The 11,500-nt window shown below is 50.3% G+C and overlaps 1 protein-coding gene across 1 annotated transcript in view; it reads right to left on the reverse strand.

Annotated features, from left to right (window-relative positions):
- Positions 1-479: 479 nt before the first annotated feature.
- The window catches only part of LOC101588015 (transient receptor potential cation channel subfamily V member 2), a 19,459-nt gene continuing 8,438 nt past the window's right edge, over positions 480-11,500 (reverse strand). Inside the window, exons 7-15 of the mRNA XM_023700141.1 lie at positions 11,129-11,221; positions 10,181-10,251; positions 9,503-9,668; positions 7,405-7,471; positions 6,974-7,302; positions 5,457-5,584; positions 1,409-1,479; positions 1,027-1,108; positions 480-495 (exon numbers count right to left, since the gene is read on the reverse strand). Coding sequence (XP_023555909.1) covers positions 480-495; positions 1,027-1,108; positions 1,409-1,479; positions 5,457-5,584; positions 6,974-7,302; positions 7,405-7,471; positions 9,503-9,668; positions 10,181-10,251; positions 11,129-11,221 — 1,023 coding nt within the window. The remainder of the gene's footprint in view (positions 496-1,026; positions 1,109-1,408; positions 1,480-5,456; positions 5,585-6,973; positions 7,303-7,404; positions 7,472-9,502; positions 9,669-10,180; positions 10,252-11,128; positions 11,222-11,500) is intronic.

The raw sequence follows: 11,500 nt of genomic DNA on the forward strand, positions 1-11,500 counted from the left end.
GACTCATAGTGATCCCCCTGTTTACAGCCTTCCAAGAGCTGGGACTAAAGGCACATGCCACCTCGCTCAGACTCAATTGCCATCTCAGACTGCCCCAGAGGCAGGGCCAGCACTGCAGGCCCGGGGACTGAACACAGGCCCCTGCCCCTGCTTTCAGGTGCTTTAATCCTCTGAGCTATTTGGCTGGCCCTAAAAAGCAGGATTTTAATGGTTCTTCTACAATGAGCTCAAACATTGTAGAACACAAGGGGTCAAATGAGAACCCTCAGCTTGCTTGATGAAATTGGTGAGGGCTGGAGAAGACTCAGTGATAGAGCACTTGGCCAAGAAACGCAAGGTCTGAGTTCAGTTCCCAGCACTTAGGAAGACTAGGAGGAAATGAGTGGTCAAAGTTCTGACGACCTTTCCCCAAATTCCCCTACAGGCAGCAGCGATACAGGAGTAGACTGCAGGGTTGAGCATGCCTGCAAGGACATTCTCTAGGCCCTGGGGAACCTGTTAGACATTCAGAGAAGAGGAGTGAGAGTGACATCTTTGTCTTGTCTCTTAGAAAGATGCTTTTGTCTCCTACAGAGAATAGCATGAAGGAGTGGAAAATCTGCATATAAAACTGTGGCGTACGAGACAGGGAAACACAATATTCTAGAGTCTCAACTAAAGAACTCAAAGGAAACTATATTGCCAGACATCTTGCAGTGAATTTTTCACAGTTCTGTTCCTCTCTTCTTTTCTCCTGCCCATTTTGTTGTTCTAATTAATTAAATTTCTTGATATTTCATTTTATTTTATTGTTTGTTTGTTTGTTTGTTTGTTTGTTTTTGATGGAACCAGGGATGGAACTCAGGCCTTTGCACTTGCCAGGGAAGCGCTTATTCCACTGAGCCATCTCCCCGGCCCCTCTCTGTACATTTGAGATATATATCATGATACATTCGCCATATGGTTTCATTTATTGTTGAGGGAAGATCCTGCTAAGTGCCCAAGTGATCTTGCCCTTATGTCCTCCTGCCTCAGCTAGCTGCCCACCTTAAAGCAAATTTAGCAGATGTCTGATGGTAGAAAAAGGCAGTGGAGAAGTGGCTGCGCTTGTCCATGTTGACCTCCAAGTCTGCCATGAGAGCAGCCACAGCACCTCAGAGACAGCAGGCCGCCCCCAGGAAGAGGATGGATTTTTTTTGTGTGCACATTAAGTTGATAATAGCCTAGTCCTGTGACCCACATGGGTACACATAGAAACATTCAGGTGTTACTAGACAATGGAGCTCAACAAATAATACTCCCTCAAATAATATTTCAAGGACAATTAGCTATTTAAAACAAATATGTATATTCAAAAGCCTCAAAACTGGCAGGTGTGGCTGGAAAGATTCCTGCCTCATCTGGCCATCAGTGGGACTGGAGCACCTGCAGGGGCAGGTGGTCTTCCTGTGAGAGGCTCCTCCTCGAGTTGAGTGGCCAGGCCAGGTGTTTTCACAATGCCTGTGAATGGGATGAGAAACACTGTCGTTTGCCTCTTGGGAGGGACCAGGGCCATGAAAACCCATCACACCAGCGCATGGCAGGTGATCCTGGAGTCCTACAACCCCTCTCCCTGCTTTCCTCCTTCCAGGAGCATTTCCCAAACCGCTGTCTGTGCCCGTTGTGGATTCCCCCCTAAAGCTTACAAGTCCCCACAGGTGACCAGCTATGTACCAGAAACCAGAAAATCTGAAAATGTTGAAAACAGTAGACAAATAAATTAGATACTCAGAGAATGCAGAGCTCACAAAGGACCCATCCTGAAGGGAACGTGACAGATTTGGACACCAGAGGGGAAAAAGTACAATTCCAGCAGGGACAAGAACCAAGGGTTATTGCAGCCCTGAGGAGTGAGGAGTGGATTGAACAGAAGGTGGGCCTTGACCTCCACACTTGAAAGCCTGGCCCCCTGGGCCACAGGAGCTCTAGGCCTTGAAAAGTTCTTGTCTACACTAATAATAGGAGTGGGATAATCCTGGGGCAGATAAATGTCTGAAGGTCAGGGAGAGCTGGGCGTGGTTACACATGCCTTAGGTCCTAGCACTCCAGAGCTCCAGCCAGGAGGATGTTTTTTAGTTCTAGGCCTACCTGGGCTCCTAGTGAGTTCAAGGCCAACATTGTCAACAAAGTAAGACCCTGTCTCAAAAACACAAGAGAAAGTGTTGGATGTGGTGGTGCGCACTTACACTCCCAGCACTTGGGAGGCTGAACCAGAACTCCTACAAATTTGAGTTCTAGCCCAGGCAGCATAGTGAGCTCAAGGCTACACTGGACTACACAGCAAAACACTTTTTCAAAAAAAAAAAAAAAAAAAACACAAGAAAAAAGACTAACAGCAGGTCAAGGTGAAGACACCCTTCAGTAAAAACCTGGAGAAATGAGGGGCACCAAGACAGAGATGGGTAACTGCCTAAGTTACACAACACCAGGAGAGACAGCCAATAAAGGGGGCAAGCAGAATGCCTTCCCGCCTTGGTGTGGCCAGATGGCATTGTTGTAGGCAGCTGAATTAAATAGAAATATTATAGGCAGTCAAACAGGGCCAGGCCCTCAAGGAGACAAGATGGAAGACAAGGTGACTTTGCAACTTGGAAGAGACAGATGCACCCCTGTGGGCCAGACCTTAACACAAAAGAGGAAACACACAGCTACATACTTCCCTAGGGATGGGCATCAGGGATTGATATTCTATATAGGTGTCAATCACCTTGAAAAAGCCCCAATGAGTCACTAGCCCAATCTCAACAGGAAGAGACCCTGTCCCATAGTCATGCCCTCTTGCTACATGACTTGCTTCCCCATTTGGTACTGGATTGAATCAATCTTACCTGAGCAATAGTGCTTGTAATCTCATTGGTTGACCATAGTTTTGTCCCACCTCATGCCCACCTAAGCAAGTTCCCATGTCTTCTCCACCACCTTAGACCCACCTCACCACGTGGTTTTCCTCTATAAAAGTCACTGGAAGAGACAGCTTCCTGTGGACAACCTGCTTGGGCCTCCCTTCTGTCCCTCAGACAGGAGCTTTCTTTCCCTCAATAAATATATTCTGCTCATAACCTCCATTTGTTCCTAAAATTTGTTCTTCAGTTTTAGAGAACATGAATTTGTTCCAGGTATCTTTTAGGCTGGGAGATCAGGTTTTTTTCCCTGTGTCATTTGGAGGTTTCCTTGTATCAGCATTACTACAGGTTCCCTAGTAGGGCAGCCCATGGCATTGACAGCAGCCCTCAAGTTGTGGGGTTGAAGCATGGGGGCAAGGTGAAGGACAAGGTGATCCTCAGTCTTGGCTTTGAATGAAAGAGAGGAAGACAGGAAGATGGTAGGAAGCTGTCGGGATAAGAAGGATTTAAAATAGAGATGTGCAGAATGACCTGCAGGGCATGTGGGAAGAGAAACAGGAAAACGGAACTGCAACAGAAGAGGGAGTAACCAGGAACACCTGAAGCTCCTCAAGGTCATCCTGCTTTTGTGTCTTTGCTCCCAGATGCCTAGCACATTCTCGGGATCTTAAGCACACACCATAAGAGCTTGTTTTGTGAACCAAGAGTAACCTAAAGGCTGAGACTTGATAGATATCAAAGGTGGCACGGCAGCCTTTTGCTTGAGCCCCACTTTGCTTGCATAGAATGTCCATGGGTCTTTGTGGCCAGTGCCAGTGAGTCTTTCCCAGCAGAAAGTAAACATTTTAGGTATGAGGACGAAGAGTGGAAAAATCAGCGGGCTATAAGCAAAGTTGGCCATGAACCGCTGTAAAGCAGAGCATATAGGCAATTCAAGAGGGACTTTAGGATTGGGGAATTTAGGGGCCACAGGCATGAGCAGGTGACATTTGTCAGGAAACAGAGAAAAGAGAAGAAGAGAGCCAGTGGAAGACAAGGTGGATGCTCTTAAGTGTTTTAGCAGAAAAGGGTAGGCTTCCTGGCCTAGTGGCTCAGGCTTGGGATCACTGTACTCAGGAAGCTCAGGCAGGAGCTCAGCTCAGGAAGCTCACGGCTGTGAATTCAAAGCCAGATTGGGCTACACAGTGAATTCAAGTCAAAACTGAAGTACACAGTGAGACCCTGTCTCAAAAATATGAGAAAAATAAAAAAGGGCAGCCTATGGAGAGGGCTACTCTTTGAAATAGGTACATGAGGTGACCACAAGGAGTACATCTTGGTGGACAAAGCTGTGGGGAACAGGAAGGCCATCCTGTCTGTCACAGCCCAGACTTGAGGAGAGGCACAAGAAGTGGTTTCACTATGTGGAGGGACTGGAGTCTGGTGTAATGGAGGAAACTCAGGATCAACAAGGCTGGCCTGTAAGGCAGTACCCACAGGGCCCAAAGAGATGTCACCTGTTTTGAGAGTCAGCCTTTCCTACCTTGCTGCCCTGCTGGGTCCCCTGGCTTAGCCCAAGTCTGGCAGTGGATGGACCCTGAGTGAGTAAATGGGAGGGAGCTGCCTGCCACTCAGGCAGGGGAGAGCTTGACAGGAGGAAGCCAGTGGGAGTCAGGGAGAAGGCTGTGCTGAGGCCTCCTCCCACCCTAGACTTGGCAGGACCCTGAGGCACAGCAGACGCCCAGCAGCTACTCACCAGGAATTCCTTGCCCTGTGGGGTCCTCACACACTGTGGGCAGTGTCTGTTCCCATGCAGCCCTGTTCACTTCCTCTACCCTGTGGACAATGAAGCAGCTTTGAAGGTCTGGGGAGCAACCAGCCTAGCTTACCTCACCCTAGAGAGTCTAGGCCTCTACTTTTGTCAATGAACTGTGCAGATACCCTAGTGGGCACAGGGATAGTGAGAAGACAAGACTTCTCGGTCTTCCTCTGTGGACACTGGGCCACCATACTCCACCAAAAGCCTGTTCCCTCTGGGCTGTTCACAGCAGCCTGGATTACCTCGAACAACCAGAGAAGAGGACCCAAGATCAGGCCCATTCTGGTGCTCTGGCTGGGAAGGCCATCTAATGCCTATTAATTAGTACAAAACCCTCATTCCCTCTTCCCACTCAACTGCTTCCTCATAACCCAGTGCTTCTGACTGGGTGGGTGTCACCAGCTTCCCTCTCCTAGCACCCAGCTGTTCCTGAGCAGGGAAGAGCCTACTCTGCATGGAAGGGCTTACACCTCCAACATCAGGCTGGAAGAATTGGAGGTTGGGGCACAGCCAGGGCCAAGCCAAGGAGGAGTCATCACCTGGGAGGAACCTTCAGTGTAAGCCACTGAGACCATCAGATGGGCAGACCCAAGAAGTGGCCACCGCAGGCTGTGAAATTCCATATTGCTAACCTCCCTTGCCTACAAGGATCTCCCCGGCACTCCTCAGCCTTGCCTCTATCACAGACCTGGCTTCTAGCAGCCATCTCCAAGCTCTGAGGGGAACGAGGCTGGCCTGCCCTGGAGACAGGCCCCAGGGATTCCTGGCTCAGCAAGGCCTCTGCCCACCTGGCTCACCTGAAGCACCAGCGCTCGTTGGGGCTTCCATCTGGCCTAGTGCCCAGTGTCAGCAGAACACCTGGCTGTTGCTTCTTCCTCCTGAAGCACCAGTAGCCATTTTCCATCTCCAAGACACAGATGGCTTTCTAGGGACAGAGGGTGCATCAGACAGAGCAGTGAAGGAGCCTGCCTGAAGGAAGAGGCACACAGGGCAAGGGGAACAAGAAAACACCCCCCAGGACTCTAGACCATGACTCAAAGTGCACTCCGCATGTGGACGCAGGCCAGCCCTAACATCTGATCATCTGTATGGTGTAGACCCCTGAATCTCTGAATTTCAGTTTCCCTATTTGTAGACAGATATTGCAAGCCAAATGGTAATTGGAAGTTCAGCACACAACTAGTGCTGGACTACAACCTGCTCTTCAATCTATTCAGGCCCCAGAACTCTGCACCATCATGGAGAGAACTTCATGGGCTCTACCTGCACGTAGGCCTGGGGCTTGCACACAGGTCCCAAGGAGTGCACTGTTTGAAGATGAGGCCAGCAAGGCTCAGAGACACAAGGACATTGCTGAAGGCTCCAAGGAGCTGGCCACCTCATCAGCCTCCCAGGGGATGCTGTCCCTGCTCCAGCTGCCTAGTAACCACTTGATCCTTCGTTGGGCAAGATGAAGCTAGTGCTTCCACTCTAGGTGGGTGTCAGCTCAGTGACCCTGGTCTTCCAGGCTGGGCCAGCCCTGGCATTTTACACCCTGACTGCCTTCCTCACCTTGGAGGACTTTTTGTTATGTATGAGGAGGACAGAATTGGTGTCCCATGAGGGCAGGGAAGGGCTTTTTCTTATGTACCACCTAAAACTGTGCCTGGATGATACACAGAAAGTACACAATGCCAGGCACACTGCCATGTGAATCTCTGGAGGCTGAGGCAAAAGGATTACAAGTTCAAGTCTAGCCTTGGCAATTTAGTAAGTCCCTGTCTCCAAAAATGAAAAGAGCACCGCACTCTTTCCCTTCCGTCTGCAGTATCCCTCCCCTGCAAGAAGAGGAAATACTTAATAACACTAATGCCACTGTTCTGGCCCTGCCCCGACCCCAGGGAACAATGAGATATAGATTGAGACTGGGTATGGTGGCATGCACCTGTAATCCCAGCTCTTGGGAGGCTGTAAACAGGCAGATCACTACAAGTCCAATCTAGTAGTGAGACCCTGAACACTCTGTAGAACGTTCCCTAAAAAAATACCAAAACAAAAAACAATAATGCCAAAGATATAAATAACTAACAGTGTACACCTATTATGTGGTAGGCACTATGCTGGGCACGTCACAAGCAGGAGCACACCCAATTTTCACAACCACCCTAAGAAAGAAGGAATAGGTAGAGGAGTCTGTGGAGTGGTCCTGCTGAGCTGAGCCAACCCCATGGGTTCCCAGGCCCAGGCCCTGGTGTGGGCTGAGCACCCCAGAGAGCTGAGCATGCTCCTCACACCCAGAAGGCAGAGGGAGAAGGGGAGAAGCCACATTGTGCACCTGCAGGTTCCAAATGCTCTGGCGGTCAGTGGCAACATGGTTGACAGTTTCCCTCACGAGGGCGATGAGCATTTTGAGCAGCAGGACATAGGTGAGCACAACATAGGCCAGTTGCAGGAAGAGAACTACCCCAGGGAAGCGCAGTTTCTCCTGAAAGGCTAGCTCGCCGTTGCCAATGGTGAACTTCAAGAGATCCAATGTAGCAACCAGGATGTTCCTATAAAGGGCCACCTTGTCCTTCTGTTCCAACCCAGGCTGTGAGGTCTCTGTGTCACTGATGCTTGCAGGGTGTTTGGACACCTGGGCTTTCTGGCTGAGGCTCACCAGGCCTGTGGAAGGACAGAGATGTTACTCAACCAGTGGGACCAACAGCAGCCTTGAGGGTATATGTAGTAGGGAGGGGATAAGCAGAGGCCTGAGAGAGGCTTTACCTATAGCGAAGCTGAAAAGGAAGACTGTGAAGACCAGCAGGAAGTGGGGAAGATCCCTCCAGAAAACCTGGAATATACAGAACATGAGCTGGGCTGGGTGCTGGGTACCATACACGACCCCAGACCCAGAACTGAGTACAATTCCCATTGTGCAGCCATACATGTATAAGGTGCTTACAGTGAATGTTTAAGGTTTTGAAAAAAAAACTATTATAATTAAAAATACATTACCATTAATCTCCTTGAAATTCCTGTCCCTTACTTTCAACACACATATCCAGTTGTTCTTGCCACTGTCTGAATCAGTCATGGAAATCTTTTGTGAGTGGCTTTATAAGGTGTGACAAAAAAAAAAAAATACTGTGAATGCTACTGCCAAAGAGCATGTAACAGATGGCCTTGGTGGCACGCCTGCAATCACAGCACTGGGGAGGCTGAGGCAGCAGGCTTTGGGACGTTCTTGGCCAGCCTAGACTATACAGTGAGCTCAAAGCTGACCTGAACTACAGAGCAGGACCCTGCCTCCAAAACACAGAAGGTGCGTCCAGCAGGAAGCCAGGCTTCTAAAAATGGTATAGGGTGCCATCATCAAGCATTTTTCACCCGATCGGGAACCGTGTGCCTGCTGGCTCTCACACAAAATAACTGCTACAGGGAATTTTTAAAATTTATGTAGCGCACTGAAAACAGATACTCTTACCTTGGTGGCCCACCCCTGTAATCCTAGCATTTAGGAGGCTGTGGCAGGAGGATCATTGCAAATTTGATGCTAGCCTGAAATTCGTATTAAGGGGCTGGGGAGATAGCTCAGTAGAATAAGCGCTTGCCTGGCAAGTGCAAGGAACTGAGTTCAATCCCTCATTCCACAAAAAAAAGAAAAGAAATTCATATTAAGCTTATGGCCAGGCTCAACTACAAAATGAGAACTTATCTCAAAAGAAAACAGGGCCAGGGAGGTAGCTCAGTAGAATAAGTGCTTGCCTGGCAAGTGCAAGGGCCTGAGTTCAATCCCAGGTTCTGCCAAAAAAAACTAAAAAAAAACAATTGTGAATGCAATCATCTGTTTTTCTTTCCTGTTCTAAAAAAAAAAAAAAAAAAAAAAAAAAAAGTAAAACAAAGGTCTAGTTTTTCTTTGAGACATGGTCTTCCTATGAACTTGAAGCTGGCCTCAAAATTTGCAGCAGTGCTCCTACGTCAGGCTCCTGTGGGCTAGGCTCTTGAGGCCTCCTCATGGACAAACATCTGACCCCTACTGCCACCTTCCTCTCCTCCACTCTGCCTCACTATCCCCAGCTACTTGGCCTCTTGGCTCTGTCTGCCCCATGCTCAGTTGTCCTGGATGATGATCTTCACCTTGGTTTCCTGTGGAGGATGCTTCCTCCTGGCCTGTGACCTTCACTCTGAGCATCAGTCATTCCTTCCATCTCCACTTAGACATCACCTCTTTGGGAGGCTTTTCCTCTCCAAGCACCCTCTACCTCATTTGGCCTCCATCACACTATCCATCTGTTATCCTTTGTAGATTTCAGCAGTGGCACTGTTGTCATTTATTCACTGAGTGTTTTTGTTTACCCCCCAGATATCAGCCTGAGGAGAGCAAGCACGCGTCTCATGCTCACTGTAGTTATTACCAACACTCACAACAGGGCCTGAGGGTCCCTGTTCCTCCTCTAGCCTCAGGTTCATCAGCTGAACACAGCCAGGAGGCCGGGTGGCCGCTGCAGCTTCCTGGCCACTGCCTGCCCCAGCAAGGGCTGCTGCTGGCCTACCATGGGCACTCGTTGAACATTTGCAGATTAAATGGGTAGGTGCTCATGCCCTCGTGTCTGGGGCACAGGCATGCAAATAAGCATATCTTCTGCTTCCCTGTGAAGAAGGGAGCTCACAGAAGCACGTGCTCCTGTGTCTGTGAGTCTGTGTCTGTGTGTCCATCTACACCATGTAGTGCTTGCATGAGCATCTGGGTGAGTGGCAGGCAGCAGGTGAGCTCATGCCCTCCTCTGCCCAGCTTGGCCATGGAGGAAGACTCCTGCTTCCTGGGGACAAATGGAGCCACTCAGGGCTGTGGGGTCCAGCTCAACCCCTCTCCATCTCTTACCTTCTGGATTATGGTGCTGTAGATGCCTGCGTACTGGAAGCCTCGTGAATAGTAAAGCAGGTTCAGCCAGCCCAGCACCAGCGAGGACACAAGCAGGGGCAGGTACCACTCAATGGCCATGAAACACAAGACCCAGGATAGCACTGTGAGCAGGGCCTGGAACAGGCTGTATGGGGCAGGGTTCCAGTCAGCTTCCAGGCCACAGTTGCCAGTACCCCCAAACTCCTGCTGGCCAGCACAAGTCATCCCTGCAGCTCCCATGATGGCTTGAAATGTCCTGCCTTTGGGATTGAACCAAAGCACAGCTGGACAAATTATTCAACCTTTGTGGGCCTCAGTTCCCTCTCCTATACAACAGGCATAACAACAGTGACCCCTGGATCCCAGTGCCTTCAGGATTATGGGAGAGGACTACATGCAATGTGTCAAGGCTCCACAGGTGTGCCGTGAGTGCTTGGTAAAGGCAGGCTTTGCAATCATGAGACACTGTCACAAGAGTGGGACAAAATCCCAGCTGGATAGCAGCCAGGAGTGTAGGTGTGGCCAGTGCTCAGGTCCTCACCCTCTGGAACACGCTGGCCCCTGTGTTACTTCCTCTGAAGCCACCTTGGTGCCATCCTCCACACCCACCTCCCAGGCCTCAGAGACAGTGGGGAGGAGAAATGGGAGCCCACATACAAGAGGATTTCAAAGTAGCCGTCCACAAATGAGATCCAGATGAACAGACGCCGCCGCCAGAAGAACCATAGCTGTGGAGCAGGAGGACAAGGGTGTGAAACTTGCTCTCAACACAAGAGCAGCCCGGCTGTCCCTCAGGGTCCCTGCTCACCCAAAGACCCCGGCCGCTGGCCTGCCTCCATGACGACTGGTCAACACCATGTTGGAGTTAAGACAGCAGCTTTGACTTTGGGGAGCTCCTCAATCCTGCCAACAGCTGAGATGGCTATGGACTTCTTTCCAAAAGGACTTGTTGGGCTGGGCATGCATGAGGCCCTGAGGTCTATCCCCAGTACAAAGGAGGCCAAAAGCCACCCGCCACAGGGACCCAGACAATGCTGGGGCCTCCTGGACCCCATAGAATCAATGAAGAGCCCATATACTGCATACAGCTCCTTTCCTCCTCTTCCTCTGCTTTGCCTCCTGGAGAGCTTACTGGGCTCTAGCCAAGCTAAGGGTGGGACCTAAGTCCTGCCTACTCAGTATGATGGTGTCCAGCCTGCCTCTCTCAAGATTCCAACATTTCCACCTGGGGATGCTCTGCTGATGGAGTTGGGCTGATTCCCCCTTTTGTCAGGCTTCTGAGTCCCAAGTGAAGAAAGCCAGCATGGGCTGGGATATGGGCTTCTGGCTAGATTTTCAGGAAAGCAGAGCGAGATTGGCAAAGAGTCAGAGAACCCATCTGCTACCCCAGGGGTGTCCCAGAAGGCACAGAAGGGAGGGTACCCAAGCCCAGAAACTCAGGCCAGAGCCTGTGATCTCCAGGGCTGGTTGGATCGGGCTGGGTATCAGAGGCGGTTTCCCCACCTCAAGGGTCTTTCCTAACTCCCTGCTCTGTAGCAGAATCCTAAGTGTCCTTCTTGGTTTATGGGAACCACGTAGGGTGGGGAAAGGGAGAGAAGCCCTTACCTGGCCAAGGAGGAGGTGGATCCCCCCAAGGAGGATCAAGGTGTGGCCCAGCAGCAGCATGGGGTTTCTGGGCAACAAATCAAAACGAAAGCCCTGCTTGAGACAGATAAGATAAACACTCAGATAAGACCTAGGCTCTCAGGTCCTCTCTGCAGTAGGTAGGACCCCAGCTGAGGCCTAGGCGGAGCCTACACTATGGAGCAGCAGAAGGACCATGGTATCTGGGGAAAGAGTTCCTGGATTCTGCTGCCTTGGGAGGCACACTGTGCTTTGGTTATCAACATGGGGCGTAGAGCCAGACTGCCTGGGTTCAGATCCTGACTCCACCACTCAGTGTGTGTGTGTGTGTGTGTGTGTGTGTGTGTGTGTGTG

Source organism: Octodon degus, unplaced genomic scaffold (genome assembly GCF_000260255.1).
Source record: "Octodon degus isolate 3935 unplaced genomic scaffold, OctDeg1.0 scaffold00122, whole genome shotgun sequence".
Lineage (NCBI taxonomy): Eukaryota > Metazoa > Chordata > Mammalia > Rodentia > Octodontidae > Octodon > Octodon degus.